The 19,121-nt window shown below is 37.9% G+C and overlaps 2 protein-coding genes and 1 pseudogene across 2 annotated transcripts; 1 reads left to right on the plus strand and 2 right to left on the minus strand.

Moving 5' to 3' along the window:
- Positions 1–1,382: 1,382 nt before the first annotated feature.
- Positions 1,383–5,400, minus strand: LOC113693302 (rab escort protein 1). Its single transcript, XM_072053690.1, has 9 exons — positions 4,894–5,400; positions 4,702–4,784; positions 4,351–4,474; positions 3,493–3,531; positions 3,128–3,374; positions 2,965–3,040; positions 2,470–2,671; positions 2,202–2,282; positions 1,383–2,079 (listed from the first exon to the last, which is right to left on the minus strand). Exons 1-9 carry the CDS (start codon positions 5,398–5,400, stop codon positions 2,014–2,016), a joined length of 1,425 nt encoding a protein of 474 aa, XP_071909791.1. The 3' UTR covers positions 1,383–2,013.
- A 2,020-nt stretch (positions 5,401–7,420) lies between these two features.
- On the plus strand, positions 7,421–9,863 carry LOC113694148 (succinate dehydrogenase [ubiquinone] iron-sulfur subunit 2, mitochondrial-like). The gene is made up of 2 exons (XM_027213006.2): positions 7,421–8,188; positions 9,509–9,863. Exons 1-2 carry the CDS (start codon positions 7,518–7,520, stop codon positions 9,681–9,683), a joined length of 846 nt encoding a protein of 281 aa, XP_027068807.1. The 5' UTR covers positions 7,421–7,517; the 3' UTR covers positions 9,684–9,863.
- A 772-nt stretch (positions 9,864–10,635) lies between these two features.
- Positions 10,636–14,130, minus strand: LOC113693303 (uncharacterized; annotated as a pseudogene).
- Between the last annotated feature and the right edge of the window lie 4,991 nt (positions 14,131–19,121).

A 19,121-nucleotide genomic window follows, 5' to 3' on the forward strand; every position in this document is an offset into this window, starting at 1 on the left:
TCGTAACTAGCCTAATATTTCGTAAGCATAATGAATTGCAAAATGGAAGTGTAAATAAACAAAGCGCTCTCACTAACAGAGAGAAAGAGCAAGTGCAAGAGCAAAAGGCGAATCGGATCAGTACGATATTAGCTTCTGCGACAACCCAATCTTCCGGCTCAAAAACTCCATAAATGGACTCTTTAAATCTTCCTCGGAAATTTTCTTGCTTTCCTCGTCACTCCCATCACCAAAATGATCCTGAACAAGCTTGAAGAACCTCATCAACTGATTCTTCTCTGTAAAGCTCAAGCTCTAATCCTCGAATATGGCACTTCGCGAATCTGGTACATTCCGCAAATTCTCCTCCTCACCCTCACAAATAAAGCTAGCATCTACACTCTTGAACTCCATGTAGTGATTAATCTCCGTTTTCAAAATCAAATCGATCATCTTATCGGCACAGAACAAGACCCTAGGCCCTGCTAAATCGAGGTTGAATTGGTTTGCCTTCTGGAGAATTTCGGGGGAAAATAGGCTAGTTTCGACGGAGGAGTAGACAGGGCGAGTGGTGAGGGGAAGAACGTTGAATTCGCCGGAGGAAGCTGGGTTGGGCTTGGGGAGCGGAGGGTAGGGAGTGGGTCTGGAGGAGTTCGGTGAAGTCGTGGAGATGTAGAGAGGCGAAGTGGCTGCCGTAGTAAGGGTTGGGGTCGAGGTGAGGACGGTTTTGCCGGAGATGGACGCAGCGGCGGCAAGGATGGATTCCGGGAGGCCTGTGCCGATGACGATTAGATCGAAGTTGGCGGGTTCTGTCGGAGGATACGACATCGCTTCGTCCATGACAACGGAGGGAAAAATTTTTATCACCAACCCAACGAAGCACCAGACTTTATTATTCCCTCGCATTTCTTTTTCTCTTTTGTTTTTTTTTTTTACTTGTGAATCAATTTTTCTTTTCTTGGATACGGCATACCGCATATCATATATTTCTTTTATCCATGCTTCCAAATCTAGAAACTATTTTGTTCTGTTCCTACTTCCTACTCCAATATAATTATATCATTTAGTTTCTTTTTTTTTTATTGACACAAAATTATATCGTATGTTTAGTTGCTCTAATTCTGCCTTTGTTAAGTAAAAGGTTTTTAAAAAAATTTACCCTTAGAATTTTCCCCAATTACCAAAAACCAATCCTGGCATGTCTTTTTTTTTTTTGGTTTGACAAAAGGGTATTTCTGGCATTGCAATATTATTCGGGTTTGTAACTCTCTCTGTTTTTAAGTTCATAAATTCATTAGTGTGTTTGGATAGAGTATTATTTGAAATAATTACTGTAGCATTTTTTTGTGATTTGATGTATGTGAGATAAAAAATAGTTGGGAATATAAAAATATGAATTGAAAAATATATTTATAATGCAAGTAAAATATTATTTGAGATAAATTTGCAATCCAAATGGTAAAATTCCCTTTCACAATGTCTAAAAACATTGTTTCATTTTGCTTCTACTCTGCCACACCCTTTAACTTCATTTCATCCAAAAATATACTACATTCTTTTACATCTAAGAACATTTTCCGAGGAGAATAGTGTGTATCCACACTTCGGATACAGAATATTTTACTCTCATACCATCGGCAATCTTGCATCTAGTAACTAGTTTCCTTTTAGTGGAGATTTTTCTATGGCGATTCTTAAGAAGGAAGCATTCCAGTTAGGAGTAAGGGCCGTAAACTTCCTTTATAGACCCTGTGAAATACTTCTCAAAATTGAATAACTGGAACTTGATTCAATTTGAGCTTTGTTGCTGCTTTCATTTGTAGTGAAGCAGTTATGTTGTACCTATTCGAAGCAAGCTGTTCAACCGCGCTGCAGCAAAAGCGAAAAAATTCAACTGATTTCCTCAACTCACACAACATTTAGCTTTTGATGTATTATAGAATTGGTTAGATCCCCAGTGTTTTATATTTGCTGTTTTCTCCGAATCCTCGCTCAAGCAAAAATCACAACACTTGCGCTCGGAGGCACCATCTTCTATGACCTCATTCGATGAGGTTTCCTTTGAAAGAATCCTTCATCAGGATACATGCTCTGAAATAGCTGCCATGAAAAGTACAAAAGTCCCTATCTCAGTGACAGTCTTAACATGCAACAGAAAAGGTGTCGAGATTGGCGAATAATACCAAGACAATTTTCGTTAAACTAACCAAAATATCATCTACCTTTTCTGATGCATCTACAAAATTGTTGTGTTGCAAATTTCCGTCAGGCATAGAGGCTGAAATAACACCATCAAATACACCCTAAAAACCACACAGAAATAAGGGCGATCAGCTGGAGAAGTCAGTGAATATATCAGACCAGGAAAACATAAAAGACCTGGAAACAAAGGGGAAAAATTGTGAGAAACAAATGAATAGAGTAATTAGTTGCCAAAGTAAAGATGCGATGATTCAAAAAGCAAAAGAAGGAAAACAGTAAGAGACAAACCACAGTTTGCTCTTGTATATACACAGTACTCCAATGCAAAGTGGGTTTTACTTTCACTACTGTATTCGCACTCTGATGATCCTCAGAATCTTCCTCAGAGTTTCCAGAAACAGGAACAGAAAACAAATCATTTATGGTTGTAGTTAGTAATTCTTTCCCTTGAGCTGCATCTTCACAAATTGTTGATACATAATCGACAAACCTGTAGCATGGGAGCAACAAAACGAGATCAAATTTGACTCCAAAGAGCGGAAACCTAGTTAAACCATCTTTCAAGATTCAAAAAGCTGATGAGACAAAATTTGTCATTGGGAATCTTTACCCGACAGCCTAAACCATATTTTGGCACCTATTCAATGTGTCTTAGAACATGAGTTGTAGAAAATCTTAATTGCATGTCATTTCTCTCTTTCTTTCCTTTCTTAATGGACACTGTGATTGGGCTTTTCATTTTCCCCCTTCATAAAATCAACAAACTAATGCACGATAGCTTACATGCCAGAAGGACAAACATTCATATCACTGCTCAAATGGAGGACTCGGATTGATGTCAGCCGCTCCGGGAACAAAGCTAGACACAGAAAGTTTGTTCATAACTACCATACAAAACCAAAGACACATTAAAGGAAAAAAAAAAAAGATTGAATGCAGGGCAGACCTTGAGGGGGGTATAGCAGCAGACAATTTGCTATATCTGGTTTTAAGGAACTTGCTGTGATGCATACTCCCCTAACTACCTTGTCTTTGGCATCCTGCGGCCTAGAATCATGATTACCATTCCGCTGAAAATGTGTTGGAGGAGCAGCTAATCCTGAGGGAAGATTAAACGAAGGAGCAAGGATGAGCTGGTGGCTGAATAATTCTTGACCACAATCCAACTTAACACCCTTATAATCCCCAACAACCTAAAATATATGCAAAATGACAGATATAAGCTCCTGTAGTTCTTATAACCAGATATGTTTACTGCAAAATCCAGAAGAGAAAAATAAAATACAACAAAAACAAGAAACTTGGTCAAACTTTGTCTGTAAGTAGACCAACCACAGACATCCCTTGACCCTGTTTGAACAATTGCAAACATAAGATAAGCATAAGGGTTCAACAAAATAACAAGCAATCATCTAGATGACTCATAGAAATTCTGCCGATCAGCAAATTGGATTAAGAAAACAGAACAAACAAGAAATAATGGGAGTAGATGATCTTTCTTCTCCTACAGTGATGTTTGTCTTTGCCTAGTTATCTTCCCTTTTCCCTTGTACATGGGGTAGACCATAGCCCAAACCAAAAAACTTAAGCTAACTGGTAACCGTAAAAATCCACCACAAATAAAAATGTAGCACAAATCATCAACTAGAGTTGTCTAGATGAAATACTTAGCGTAAGTTTTAGCACTTACATCAAGACAATCCTTGTCAGCAGCATGAGCACGACAGAAAAAGGCTAGAAGTGGAATTACGCCTTGCCAGCAAGGTGGATATATCATGCCACCAGGTGCATTAGGAAACCTTTACAAACGTTGATAGTACTATGACATACCTTAAGTATCAACTTTCAAAATTGGAAAAGGAAAATATGAAATAAAAGTACTAAAACATAGGGCTTTCGTATCTATTGCCAAGAAAAGAACAATAAATGACAATTTTGCTTCAAGACAGAAGCCAATTACCAACAGGTAACAGTGCCAAATTGATAGACAAATTAATCTCAAACAAATTCTGCTTGCGTGTAGATTAATTGGATATGAAAAGAACTGCATTTTACTGAGGAATCAATTTATCAAATGTATATTAAACAGGGGAATGGATCTGTTCTAATATGGACATGCATCATGTATGTACAACAGTAAAAACATGCAAGAAACGAGGTAAAAAATACCCTGGCAACTGATGAATGACAAAGCATTAAGCGATCTATTCCATCTTTTGTTTTAAGAATGTATTTACAGTCTTCCACATTGTCTTGGTCATAATCTGCCATGGCAATTGCGTGCAGAATAATCCTAAACAGGTGAAAGAAACTTAAGTCAAAAAAATGCTGAATGCAGGTAAAATCAAAAGTTAAATAACTACAACAACAGTGATTATAGAGATATGAAATTCTGAACTAACTGAGCAAAACAGGAGCTACAGAGTAGAAGTTTTAGCTTTGAAAAACCTAATCATTTTGTTATTCTTGATCATAATCTATAAAGAAAAGAGCAAGGGCTAAATGGGTATCAGTTTGTACGATTTTAGCTCCGAAAACGGACTCTCTAAGTTCTCCTCTGGAATTTTCCTATCTTCTTCGTCATTCCCATGTCCAAAATGCCCCTAAACCAGCTTGTAGAACCTCATCAGCTGATTCTTCTCTGCAAAAGTCAAGCTTTTATCTATAAATATGGCGCTCCGCGAATAAGGCACAACATTCCACAAATTTTACCGCCATCTTCATCAGTCCTACATATGAAGCTCGCATCCATTCCAGGCAATTGAACCTAATGAACTCGTCTATATCCACATTTAAAACCCTATCAGTTTTCAAAATCAATTCCATCATAGGATCAGCACAGAATAAAACCCTATGCCCCGCTAAATCAACGCTGAATAGTCCATAATTGTCAATAATTTCTGGGGAATATACGCTAATTTCGACAGAGGAGTACATGGGGCGAGTGGTCAGAGGAAGGACGTTGAATTCGCCGGAGGAGGATCCGGGTTTGAGTTCGGGTTGCGGGCATGATTTTGAGTGGGTGTGGAGAAAATCAGTGAAGTCTTGCAGAGGGAGAGAGGCGAAGTGGCCACCGAAGAAAGGGTTATGGTCGACAATGAGGACGGTTTTGCCGCCGAGGGATGCCGCGCAGGCGAGTATGGTTTCTTCGAGGCCGGAACCGATCACAATTAAGTCGAAGTTGGTAGGTTGGATGGAGGAAGGAAATTTTTGGGACATCTGTTGAAAATTGCCGGGAAGGGGGAGGAGACCGTTAACTTGGGACTTAAGGAAGATGTTGGATTTTGGAGGGAAAGTGTATATAAGTAAGGCTGTCAATCGGACCTAATGAGTCGGATTTTTATAAGGTCAAGTTCAACTCATTTAATTTAAAACATTTTTTGATTTCGAACTATGAGATTCAAATTCATAAATATAAAGCTCATACTCATCTCACATAATATTCGGATTGTGAGTCTTAATTGGATTTAACCCAAACTCACTTATTACTCCTTAATTTTCTTAATATAATTACTATAACTATTAAGTTATAAAACTAATTTAACATTTACAAGATTATAATATTAAAACTAAACATGAACAAATAATAGTTCTTAAAAAGTATATAAATCAAAACTTTTTCAATAATATTTATATTTAATTCGTTCAAAATGCATGAAAAATAGTAATAAAACATGCGATTATAAGCCAATACATCTTTAAAAGTTGACACTTTTTTATAATTTTGTGATTTGAATCCAAAAATGCTTGATGATTTGTGTTTGTAAATAAAAAATAAATCAACCAATATTATGCTAACACAAAAATTTATTCAACCAATAAGAAAAGTTAGAGATTCAGTTATGCATTATTGGCTCTCAAGAAAGCTTATGGAAGAGTCTTTAGATGTATTTTTATATTTTATAATATATATATATTTAGTATTTAATAATAATATATTTAGATATATAATTATACATAATATCAAAATATAAATATTATATATATAATTAAAGGGCCGGGTCTATATTGGATTTGAGCCTAATAGAACCCAACCTCGACTCATATTTAATTCGAGCTTAATTTTTAGATTCAAACTCAGACTGACTCACTAAAATGTCGGGTTCATTGGGCTTTTTATCGGATCGAACGAATCGAACTCGGGCTGGCCCAGCGCCATTGACAGTCCTAATTTTGGATAGGATGTATGTCAAATGATTTGGCATTCATTTAGTTCGAACAAATAGTTAGTGCTTGAATATTAGTCTATTCATGTATTCCTCTCTTAAGCATTAATTATTGTAAGGGATAATTTCAGAATCCTCCCTTGAGATTTCTCACAATTTCATTAGTCTTCTCTAAAATTTGTAAAATTACACAAACCTCTCCTAAAATTAAGATTTTGATAACAAAATTAGTTCAAAAAGAAAAAGTAACATTAAAAAATTATTTTAAGGAAAAAGATGTTTGATTCCATAAATACCGCTTATATTTGTATATAAGTTGTATTTTACAGATAACACAAATAAGTAACATAACTACACTAATGATCACAAAATTTAGTAAAACAGATTAGTCATCTCTTTTAGCATGATATTTGTTATGATTTTTATGATTTTATTAGGTATATCAATTGATGTTATTTTATAAATACAAGTCGTCGTTCATCATTAAAGAAATTTTTAACAATTATTTTCATTAATTAGTTACCAATAGTTAATTAGTACTCTAATTATTTAATCATTAGATATTAGTAAAGGAGGAGGGAAAAGAAAGGCAAAATTTAAAAATTTGTTTCTTCAAAAATACAAGAATCATAACAAATATTATGTCAAAAGAGATGACTAGTTTGTTTTGTTGAATCTTGTAATCATTAGTGCAATTCTGTTACTTATTTTGTATTGCTTAATTTATTAAATGTGAACTTTTTGAATAATGAAATGTATGTATTAATTATTTTTAATTTTTAATTATTTTTATTCTTTTACTTATATAACTTATGTACATGTGTTAGTGGTCTTTATGAAATGAAAGTTTCATCTCCCTCGTTAAAGTACTTTTTAATGTTACTTTTTTTAATTCGATTAATTTTGTTATCAAAACTTTAACCTCAGGGATGTTTGTATAATTTTATAAACTTCAGGGGAGGCTAGTGAAATTATTAGAAACCTTAGGGAGGTTTCTGAAATTATCCCTTATTTTAATGACTAACGGTTCTTTGGAAAAAACTTGGGTGAATCCGGTCCACGACCCAAACCGTGAACACTGTGGCTCTTAAACAGCCACATCATAGTATACAAATTGATATATGATGGTGTGATGATTGTTGCTCCGCAACATCTGAATCAGCAGCTCCAATGGCGACTGGATTGGTCCGACGAGCAATAGCTAGGGTTAAGTCGTCGGCTCCGGCGGCGAAACTGGTGATAACCCGGGCCCACGCATCGGAGGCCGAAGCCCAGCAAGCTGAACCTCAGGCCAAGAAGACTCACAGCCTGAAGACCTTCCAAATCTACCGATGGAACCCGGACAACCCCCAAAAGCCGGAGCTCAAAGATTACCACATCGACCTGAAGGAATGTGGGCCCATGGTGTTGGACGCCCTGATTAAGATCAAGAACGAGATCGACCCATCCCTGACCTTCCGCAGGTCTTGCCGGGAAGGGATCTGTGGGTCCTGCGCCATGAACATCGACGGCTGCAATGGCTTGGCTTGCTTGACTAAGATTGATTCTGATGGGTCGTCCGCCACCACCATTACGCCGCTTCCCCATATGTTTGTGATTAAGGATTTGGTGGTGGACATGACCAACTTCTATAATCAGTACAAGTCCATTGAGCCGTGGCTGAAGAGGAAGAGCTCCTCGCCCACCCCCGGGAAGGAGATACCACAGTCCAAGAGCGATAGGGCTAAGCTGGATGGAATGTATGAATGCATTCTGTGTGCCTGCTGTAGCACTTCCTGCCCCAGTTACTGGTGGAACCCTGAGTCCTATCTCGGCCCTGCAGCCCTCCTCCACGCCAACCGGTAACTTAACTACTCCTTCGTTTCGTTGAATTCTTCCTTCCGGTTTTCTTGATTCTACATTTCAGGGGATTAATTTTCCCTGATTTTCTTGCTTAATAATTACTACACCCTATGTTTCTTGCTTAAATAACCTGCATGTTTAAGTCTATATTTGTTGGGCTGAGTTCCATTTGAATTTAACTGGTTATTTGAGGACGCTATTGATGTAAATCGACATCTTTTAGTAGAGTAGTTTCAAAACATGCCACTGCTTAATGAGAATAGCTAATGGTTAGAATCTAGGAAGATAAAGTTTGTCATTTCCTTTTAAATTTCCTGTACTCATTTGCATTTCTTGCCTCTTTCATTCAAGTTGGAAGAGCTTGATTGTTAAAGGGGCCTGACATGGGATTTGAAGTGAATTGACTGTGAAGAAAGCACCAATCAAAACGTCATGCTAATTTCACTTGAGTTGTGATTTAGTTTACCTTCTTTTGTATCTGACAATCTCCCATGTGCATACGTTTGTCTATTTAGAGTGCTGGACATATTTTGTGTGGCTATTCTGGACTTGGGTCTTCTAGAGCTGTCTGCCAGACAAATTTTCACTTAGTTATGGGCTTCTTGGGGTTTTTGTAACCTATATATTGGTGTTAGAATTGGATTTTTTTTTTTTGGCCAGCAATGATACATTGTATAACCTACTCTATCCTAATCTAGGTAGAGGGGGAGCCTAAGGCAGATTCTTTCTTTTTAGTTTCAGTCCTGTTATGATAAAGAAAGAAAACAACAAGGTATACAGACCCAACTAGACCAAGGGAGTGCTATGACACTACCCTTAGATTTATATTGTGTTAGAATTGGATATGGGAGGTGCTTTCTGAGGATTCACTGAAGCTCTATAAGAAGTTGTCTGGACTGATGTCTATTTGACATGATGGAAACTGTGATATACTACACCTAGACCAGGATCTTGTGTCTAGGTCAAGACAAATTCTGCGATATCTCAACTTGAGATGATCTTTTGGTTGGTGCACATGTTTATACCCAGTTGTTTGGATCTGTTATCTAGGCTGGTCTGTTGGTTACATGCTTCCCGGTATGTCTGAATCCATCCAGTGTCACTGTTTTGTGATTGATTTACTTTAACTCTAATCCACCAGTTTAGCTGTGTGACTAAATTGTTTGACTTTATGCACCCCTTCAGGACAAATTGTGTTCTGGCCAAGTTCATTCTCTGTTCCTTGTGAAATTTATTTTAAATACATGTCCCTTGCACATGTTTTCTGGCCTAGATTGCTAAGCAATCTACCTACTGTTTTTGTTTCTTTTCAAATGCAGTTGGATAATGGACAGTCGAGACGAATACACCAAAGAACGTCTGGATGCAGTGAACGATGAGTTCAAGCTTTATCGATGCCATACAATTTTGAATTGTGCCAGGGCCTGCCCAAAGGGACTGAATCCTGGGAAGCAAATTCAAAACATCAAGAAACTTGAGCTTCTTGGTTCTTGAAATGTAGAAAACATAGTATATCTGTGCTGATCTCTCCTGAGATTATTTTGAGGGACTCAGCAGAAGTTGTTTGAGAAATAATTCGATGTGCAGTGTTTGTAATCTGCCAATTCAATTAGATGTGCATTGTACTTCAAACATAGGAAGATCTTTGTTTCAAATAAAATTTTTTTTGTGGAACCACTGTATCTCATGTTAAACCAGTATGTTTTCTGTCATTTTCTTTTCCAATACACTTTTTGCTTCTCTGTTGATATTTTGGCTTGCAACTCCGGTGATGAAGCAAAAACGCTTTACTTTGAGCATGATCATCTATTACTCCTGTCATCATCAGTCATTACTCTGTCGCAGCAAATCAAGCTGGTAGTACTATTCTATTATCTTTTTCCTAACGAATTTAGTGCTAGACTTAGAATTAGGCAATCTTATGATTTCAGTTTTTCCGCATATATTCCTACATTTTCAGGTTATTTAGCAATGCTTACATAATAGTGCTAGTTTGATTTTCTGGGAAGCATTCTTGTCTATACGTAGAAGAAATTATAACTTGTTAGCTCGTTGAGGTACTTCTGTAGAAATTACAGCAGCTGTGTTGGCTTTTAGGTCTCGGAGTTAATGATTGATCTACTCATTAGTTGATGTACCATGGTCAGATTAGTAACGTAGGGTTCAATTGGTTGATGCACACATTGCTTACATTTCCTAAAACCAAACCAATCAACGAGGTGATCTCCAAGCAACCAGTTCTGCAACTAGTAAACTGTAGCAAGAATTTTCTGCAATGCACACCGCACTGGTTTAACGCACGACAGGATAAATATATTTGTTTTCAGGCGATCAAATATGGCCTATTTTACTACGACAGCGAGCGGAGACAAAAAAATTGACAGATGAAGACTTTTATGTCTACATACTTGCTGTGTGATCCCCAACATAACAAGGGCAGAATATTTTAAAACACAAGTTCATAGTTTATTGGAGTCACATCAATTGCATTAGGTCTCCTGAACTCCTGAAAACCTGCAGAGGATCGTATATAAGAGAACTCTATTGAGCAGAAACTCTGGAAGACCAACCAACCAACCAACCTCAAAGGCACACTAGTTTTTCCTGCTAAAACAATGTTGCAGTGGGTATTACTTACTTTTCTGGTTTTAATGGTCTTTAGTCTTTACTGAGGCACTGACTTTTGCAGTCTAAGCAAGCCATGGGCGTAGGTTTCTCCAAAATCCTCAAATTCTAGAATCACCTCCATGCGTTACCGCAACAGGTAATGGAACTCTAACTATTTCACTCTTTAGGTCTTAATTCTGTTAAAGGAAAAAAGGACCAACAATATGTCTATCATTCTGTTCACTAGGATGCAACAATAACTGTGACTGTGCGACATAGCCTGTTGTTATTGCGAGGTCATTGAATAGCCTGTTGTTATTGAAAAGAAGGGCCTTAACTTCTCATATCATGATGTAATATGTTCTAATTGTCTCAAACTTAATACTACTAGTGTATCTTATTGCGCAAAAGTACCATGCTTCAGGAAATCAGATGATCCTGTGGAACAAAGTTCTTGAACCCCCCCCCCCCCTGGCCGCGCCCACCCCCAAACTGTCTCCTATTATCCTCTTTCTATTTGGGGAAGCGAATGGCAGAGGGCAAGAGTAGCATGTCTGTCCTGGAACAAAGAAAATACTTGCAGATTACTTGACCTTGTTTTTGTATAAATCATTTATGCTGTTAAATTTTATTAATCCTGCATGAAAGTTACACAGTCATCTACCACCTATCATCTTATTACGTTTTAAAGTAACCAGGTGCAGAATGAGGAAAGCTTATTGTAAATATGCTTGTACTCTGACAGGCAAAACTGGAAATGCACAAATAATAAAGTTAGGAACTCAAGCTATTCAGCAGGATATCTTTTTGAAATCCAACATTTATGTTGTGCAAACACGCAAAAGGAACAGAACGAATATCAACATTTAAATCAATTCAACTTCTCCAAGCGTGCATACATTCCAGTCAAAGAAGCATTTCAATACATTCAGATCTAAGGTTTGTGCTATCTTACTAATTTCGTCCAGTCAGATGCTAAAAAGAACAGCAGATTGGTGAAACAACACATGAAAAGCAGAAGTAATAGAAAAAAAGCTATACGCTTATAAGAGAAAAGCATACAGAAGTCATTTCCTTGTAGAAACTCCAAGACAGCAGCAGATGCAACTTGAACTTTAAGATCTGCAATATCAACGTCATGTCCACCGTCAACCAGACCCCAGTTGTCTACCTGCAAAAGCACCATAAAGCAACAGAGGAGCAAGAGGATAAAAGAAACAACATAAACTAGAACCTGTAAATCTTCTCTTAGTCTAATAAGCTCAATGGCCTCCTCAGTATTCAATCTACCACGAAAGATTCCAATGGTTATAACTAAAGAATGAGCACCAGCTGCAGCAATTGCATCAATAGCAACTAGTTCGCAATCTCCTTTTGAGCAGGCCTTCAATGGCTGTTACCAGAGCTTCTTCCTGCTTACCACCAAGGAAACCGGAATATACAACAGGTTTATACCCAAACTTCGATTCCAACCATTTAAACAACGGGTCGATCTTCTCAACTTGACGTTCTACAAATTAGGTGAACAATTAAGAAAATAGTTTTCACTGCCGAGAGGAAGACACCTCATCAGAACTAAATGCATGAAATGGTGACATTTACCGTTTGCTCAAAACAAGGGAGAATATACAGGGCATTTACTTGATTCAAGCAATAACCATTCGTCCTCATGTTCAGACATAGCTTCTTACGTGTATTATAAGCAGCAAATCATGGTAAACTTTCAAGAAATTTCTAATGATAACTTTTTCCTGAACAGCTAATCCATCACATTACTAATATGTAGCAGACAATTCCATGCCATAAATCTTCCTTTATTTATATAGTGAAAATTGGCCGTCAGAAACATTTTGCAATTGTCTGAGGATGAGAATCCAAGGCTAAAAACAAACATAAAAGCTTTTCACTTGCTTTGACAAAGCACTTTCCCATAGACCATTATGAAGCATCATGTACGTAATGGCGTCCTGACTCAAAACAGAACAGGTCTATGTGTTCAAGTGCCAACTAGTGTTAAGAGAGGCTGAAAGGTAATGATTGAGTAAAACAAATTCAAATGTCGAGGTCAAAAAAAGTCAGTAGAATCTTGAGTATGACTGTTTATTGCATTACAGTGATACTGTTGTTGGTACTTATGTTGCCTTATGAGTCATATCCTTGCCTTGCTTCTTGTTCTTGGGAGGCAGAAGATGAGCAGACAGAGGAATGGTTTGGCAATTGCATTTATGTCGACCAGGAAGAGGTTGAAAAGGAGTGATTGAAGAATAAAAGCTACTCATGAAATATAAGTTAGTAATCAACAAATTTCACCCTGTTAGGTGAATCCGGCAAAGGCAAGACAACAAGGGATGTGCACTCAGAAATTCACACATAAAGAGGGATAAGAAAAGAAGGCACCTACTGAAAACACCACCCTTGGTACTTGGTAAGATCATTGTCCGCTGGAGCTCGACAGGAGACCAAATCCTGGTGGAATTTCTTCATAAATTTCTCAGTGATCTTGGGTCGAGTAAGTGGAACTCTTTCCAATGCAGTGCATGCAAGTTTCACGAGTGGCATTGTAAAGCACTTGGGATTCTCGGTGACATGTTTTCTATACCAACCCAATACCACCTATAGTATTGCACCAAGTTTCTTGTTATTATTTACACTTTAATTTTCTAATAATTCAACTTGGTTTGGTTTAACACAAGTGTAAATAATAATATGATACTTGGTGTAATATTATAGGTGGCGTTGAATTGACATAAAAAACATGACACCGAGGATCCAAGTTATTGTAAAGCACTTGAAATTTTCGGTGACATGTTTTCTATACCAACCCAATGTCACCTATAGTATTGCACCAAGTGTCTTGTTATTATTTACATTTTAATTTTCTAATAATTCAACTTGGTTTGGTTTAACACAAGTGTAAATAATAACATGACACTTGGCGTAATATTAGGGTAAATTCCCTTTTGACCCCCTAAACTATACCCTGATTCCCACTTAAATCCCTAAACTTCTAAATGGGACACTTAAGTTCCCAAACTACTGAATCCGTCCCAATTAAGCATAACCACTGACGGACTCGACAGAATCGTCAGTGTTTTCCGAGCGTGCAAAACAAGCGCCGTTAGTCAGACTAAGCAAGCCATGAAAACTGAAATAGCCAGGACATAATTGTAATTTCGCCCGTTAGGTATAAGGGGAAAAGAAAATTGAGGGAAGCAGCTTTGTTTCTGTCGTCTTCAGTCTTCACCGTGGATTTGAACAGATAGAGAGAGTGAGAGAGAGAGAGGGACGGTGTGAACGAAGTTAGCAGATTTGTGCTAATCTATACCTTTGACATTCTTGTGACTGTGAGTTAGAGGTGACTAGCATTGTAAAATGGGAAAGTCTAGATCGACATTCAAGAGGGCTGATGGAGAAATGAGGTCGCCATTGAAGAACAAGAAGAGAAAGCCCACTCCCACTCCCACTCCCACTCCCGGTAAGAGAAATGATATTAAAATGTCATTATTTGCTTGTTGGATAATAGCGTATATAGTAGTTGGGTTATTGCGCTGTGTTGTCGGTTAGGTTTTGTAGTGATATTGTGTAATGTAAAAAGGGCCAGATTGACCTCTGTATGTTATACCCTGTTTGTGATAAAATATGGTATACAAAATTGTTTAATGTCGAATGTATGGGCAATTTGATAATTTGGGGTATTTTTTAAGGCAATGTTTATGCTGTTCAAACCGTAATGTTTGAACAAAATTGTTTAATGTCGAATGTTTATGTTGTTCCCTGTATTTCAGACATTATTGTGGTCCCCGATCCACTGCAAAAGGTGTAAAAAAAATTAATGATGTTCCCTGTATGGGCAATTTGATAATTTGGGGTATTTTTTAAGGCAATGTTAAGACAAAATTGTTTAATGTCGAATGTTTATGCTGTTCCCTGTATTTCAGACATTATTGTGGTCCCCTATCCACTGCAAAAGGTGTAAAAAAAATTAATTATTGAATTAAAATTTTTTTTCTTTGAACCAGGAAATGGTGATAGTGGAACTTGGCCTGAACCTTTCTCCTTAAAGATACATCATCAAGGGACCTTCACAGACTCTCCTAACAAACAGTATATAGGGGGACGGGTTGATTTTATAGATAGATGCAACCCAGAAATGTGGTCATTAGTAGCTCTAGACAAATGTGGAGTCCGTCTTGGGTATGATGCAGAAGATCGTTTTGGGTGGTATTATCTGCTACCAGGGATGACATTGGATACAGGCTTGGTCTTTTGTATGTGTGATAGGGATTGTGAGATGATGGTGAACACATTACCACCACATAGGGTGGCAGAAGTGTTTCTTGGAGTTTTGTCACAAGGTTGTTCACAGGCTGCAGCACCCTGTAGTGCTGGGCCAGAAGTAGAACCAGAAACTGCAGACAAGCAAGCAAAAGGTCTTGACGTTGAACCAGAAAGTATTGAAGTAGCACCAGAAACTGTAGACAAGCACTCAAAAGGTGCTGATGTTGAACCAGAAAGTGAGGAATTTTATAGTGTTGCTGCTGAAGATGAAGCAGAATATGAAGACGTGAATAGCAAAGCGACTGAAACTGAAAATTTGGTAGAAAAGAAAGCTGATAATAGGAGTGATGCTGCAAAGGAACAAAAAGATGTTGAAGGCTGTGTTGAAGCTTCAAATGCACAAGTCAGAGAAGAAGATGACCAAAGTAAAAATTGTAATAAAAATGCACAAAACACAGCCAGCAATGAAGGTGGTGTAGGGGAAACAGAATGTGATGCTGCCAGACAAGAAGAGGAAGAAAATGGAGTCAATGTTAATGAGAAGATTGCAGATTCAGACTATGAGGATCAAGGGGGAGACAATGACATATTAGATGAAGCCATCAAAATTGGTCAAACATTTGGAGGAGACCTAGGTGCACATTCAGCTGGCCCTTCGCATTGCAATAAACCTGGTCCTTCTCATTGCTGTGAGCAAAGAAAGAAGAAGGCAGGAAGGAAGAGAGACCCACCTATTGAAATTAACTACTGTGATGACCCGGCTATGATTAACATTGATGACTTTGAATCAGAATATGACTCGGATGATTCATTTGAATTGAAGAGTCAAAGTGAATCCGATGAAGATGGGAATAGTAAGACAAGGAGGCCTAAATTTCCAGTTTTTAATGAGCAAACAGACATGAAGAAATCAAAGTTTGAAGTTGGTCAGAAGTTCACATCAGTCATTATATTCAGGTTGGCTGTAAGAATCCAAGCAATTATGGATGGGAGAGATGTGTATTTCAAGAAAAATGATACACGGAGGGTGAGAGTGAAATGCAGAAGTTGTGACTGGCAGCTATTTGGATCTAAAATGCAAGATGAAAATACTTTTCAGATAAAACACTTAGTGATGAGCACACTTGTGGAAGAGTGTTCCACAATAAAAACATGACATCTAGGTTGGCTAGCAAACTATTTGTTGATGAGGTAAGGAAAACGCCATCTATGACAGTGCATGAGTTGATGACCAAAGTAACTGAGGAGTTAAATGTTGATTTCAGCCTTAAGCAAGGATATAGAACACTTAGAAAAGTTAGAGACACTATTCAGGGGTCCCATGACAAACAGTACACCATGTTGGAATCATTTTGTGGTGAATTGAGGAGGGCAAATCCGAGATCTACTGTGTTTGTTGAGACTGATGTAGATGAAGATGGTGTTTCTAGGTTTAGAAGGCTGTATATGTGCTTAGAACCAATAAAGAGAGGTTTTTTAGCTGGTTGTAGAAAGTGGATTGGGTTAGATGGTTGCTTCCTAAAAGGTCCATATGGTGGGCAGCTTTTGTCAGCAGTTGGAATGGACGGTGATAACAAAATGTTTCCCTTGGCAATGTCAGTTGTTGGGGCAGAGAATTATGATAATTGGAGTTGGTTTTTAGGATTGCTTGTACAAGATTTAAAAATTGAAGACTCTAGTTGCTGGTGCATTATGACTGACAAACAGAAGGTAGTATTTATTAATACAAATTAATAAATTTATTATCCATTAACTATTTATGTTATACTATTGATATTAATGTGACATATGTGATTGTTATGCAGTGTTGCACAGGGACTACTTCAGGCTGTTAGGGACAAACTTCCACAAGCTGAACATAGATGTTGTGTCCAACACCTTTACACTAACTTCAAGCAAATGCATAGAGGTCTTGCTCTTAAAGATAGGCTTTGGCGATGTGCAAGGGCTTCATATATGACTCATTTCAAAGCAGAAATGGAGATGATGAAGCAAGAATCATTAGATGCATATGCATGGTTGGATGAAAAGGACCCCAATACTTGGTCAATGGCTCATTTCAAGACTGGATTGGATTGCGATATATTGGTTAATAACATGTGTGAATCTTTTAATTCAGTTATTTTAAAGGCACGATCACTGCCTATCATAGGCATGTTGCAAACTATTTACTTATATTTATTGAAGAGAATGGAGAAGAATAGAGAGACAATGTCCAAGTATGAAGGTTAAGCTACTTGCTTACTGTTTTTTATCAGCACTTCTTTCTAGTTACCCTATGTTCAATATCTAATTTGCCCTTTTATTTGTCAGGTCTCTTATGTCCAGCAATTTTTGACATTCTTGAGAAGGCCAAGAAAGAGCAATGCATGTGCATCTGCTATTACGCTGGCACAATGAAGTATCAGATATGCTGTCCTTTTAGTGACCAGTTTGTCGTTGATTTGAGGAGCAAGACCTGCACTTGTAGAAAATGGCAACTGAGGGGAATCCCATGTGGCCATGCAGTGGCTGCTATTTATAGGAGACGTGACAAGCCAGAAAAAAATGTGGCACCTATCTACTGGAAGACTACATACATGAAGAGTTATGAACCTGTGTTGAATCCAATCAATGGACCTAATGTGTGGGCCCCAGTAGATTTACCACCAATGAAGCCTCCAAAATATGGGAAATCACCTGCAAGGCCAAAAAAGGCGAGGAAAAAGGGACCAGATGAAGATAGGAACAGCCAGTCATGTGTGAATCCATCTAAACCTCACAAAGTTAGCAAGGTTGGCACTAAGATGAGCTGTAGTCTGTGCAAGAAATATGACCATAATAGGAGGAGCTGCCCGAAAAAAATCAGCAAACTGCTCCAGTAGAAAAGGGAGGAGATGGCCATATGGATAAGGAAGCTAGTGGGACCAGCACACAACAAACAGATGCCATCAGAAATGAAACAAGGCATACCAGTACTGGTCCAACTACTTCTAATGTGACTCACTTAAGTACACAAGAGAGCTGCACAGTTGCTCCTCAAGGTCAGACTCAACAGAAAATTGGTGGAGAACAACCAGTCAAGGGCAAAAGAAAATGCTCATTTTGCAGGAAACCTGGCCATTCAAAGAAAGGTTGCAAGCTGAGGCAATGGACCTTTAGAAACTCACTGGACATGACTGGAGAACTTGGACTCAACAGAGCTGCAACAGATTCTCTGATCAACCCATATGAGACAGCTCCACACAATACTGAATCTGGACATGTAAGTGCTTCGAAATTTCAGTTTTTATACTGTGTGAGATGTGAAAATGTTCACTATCCTATTAACTACTTCTTATCTCGTGACATGTAGTTGAACTTCAATACTGGTGCCAAATTTTATTCACACAGTCCAGGGATAACAATGAAACCACCAGACTCATACATTGATGATAGGCAGACAGAAGAGCTTGGTTCAACTAGCCATGTCACCGGACGACTTCAACCAACCCCCTTCACTTGGAGGGGAAACATGTGTGTAAATTTGTCTACATTGTAGGCAGCAGCAGGTCACGTAAATCATTCAACTACCATTGCCAATGTGCAGCTCCATGGGAATGCAAATGAAGCTGCAAAGTTAGGAAATTTAAATCAGCCTCCAAAATAGTTGTGTTTTGTAAATGCCAATGTGCAGCTCCATGTTTAGCTGGGTTTTGTGAATTTCTGTTGCTTTGTAGGGAGCTGATGTTTTGTAAATGGCAAATGATGTTGTTAATGCCAAGAAATTCCAACTGTTGTTTTGTAAATTTGTGAAACTTCTGGTCTTTTGGTGTAAGGCTAAACATGTCTTCTTCTTAAATGATCAAATTCAGTCCATTTTCAATTGCATTTATTGTGTCAAACAGTGGATGATGTTACAAATGTTTACAGGTGTATCATCCATCATCCATTGACAAAAGTAGTTCAATAAGTTGGGACACTTTAATCCCTCAACTACATAAAATGGATGATTTATAAACAATACTTCATTACATAGGGACACTTAGGTCCCTAAAGTTCAAACAAAAGAGCATGTCAGCCCCTACT

The sequence above is a fragment of the Coffea arabica genome, chromosome 6c (assembly GCF_036785885.1).
Source record: "Coffea arabica cultivar ET-39 chromosome 6c, Coffea Arabica ET-39 HiFi, whole genome shotgun sequence".
In the NCBI taxonomy this organism is placed as follows: domain Eukaryota; kingdom Viridiplantae; phylum Streptophyta; class Magnoliopsida; order Gentianales; family Rubiaceae; genus Coffea; species Coffea arabica.

Excerpts from the sequence above, each read along its gene's own strand:
- LOC113693302 (XM_072053690.1), bottom strand. The coding sequence starts at position 5,400 with ATGTCCCAAAAATTTCCTTCCTCCATCCAACCTACCAACTTCGACTTA. Across the intron at positions 4,475-4,701 it reads CCGTTTTCGGAGCTAAAATC|GATTATTCTGCACGCAATTG; the intron begins GTACAAACTGAT and ends TCACCTGTTTAG. Across the intron at positions 2,672-2,964 it reads AATGTTTGTCCTTCTGGCAT|GTTTGTCGATTATGTATCAA; the intron begins GTAAGCTATCGT and ends CCCATGCTACAG.
- LOC113694148 (XM_027213006.2), top strand. The coding sequence starts at position 7,518 with ATGGCGACTGGATTGGTCCGACGAGCAATAGCTAGGGTTAAGTCGTCG. Across the intron at positions 8,189-9,508 it reads GCCCTCCTCCACGCCAACCG|TTGGATAATGGACAGTCGAG; the intron begins GTAACTTAACTA and ends TTTCAAATGCAG.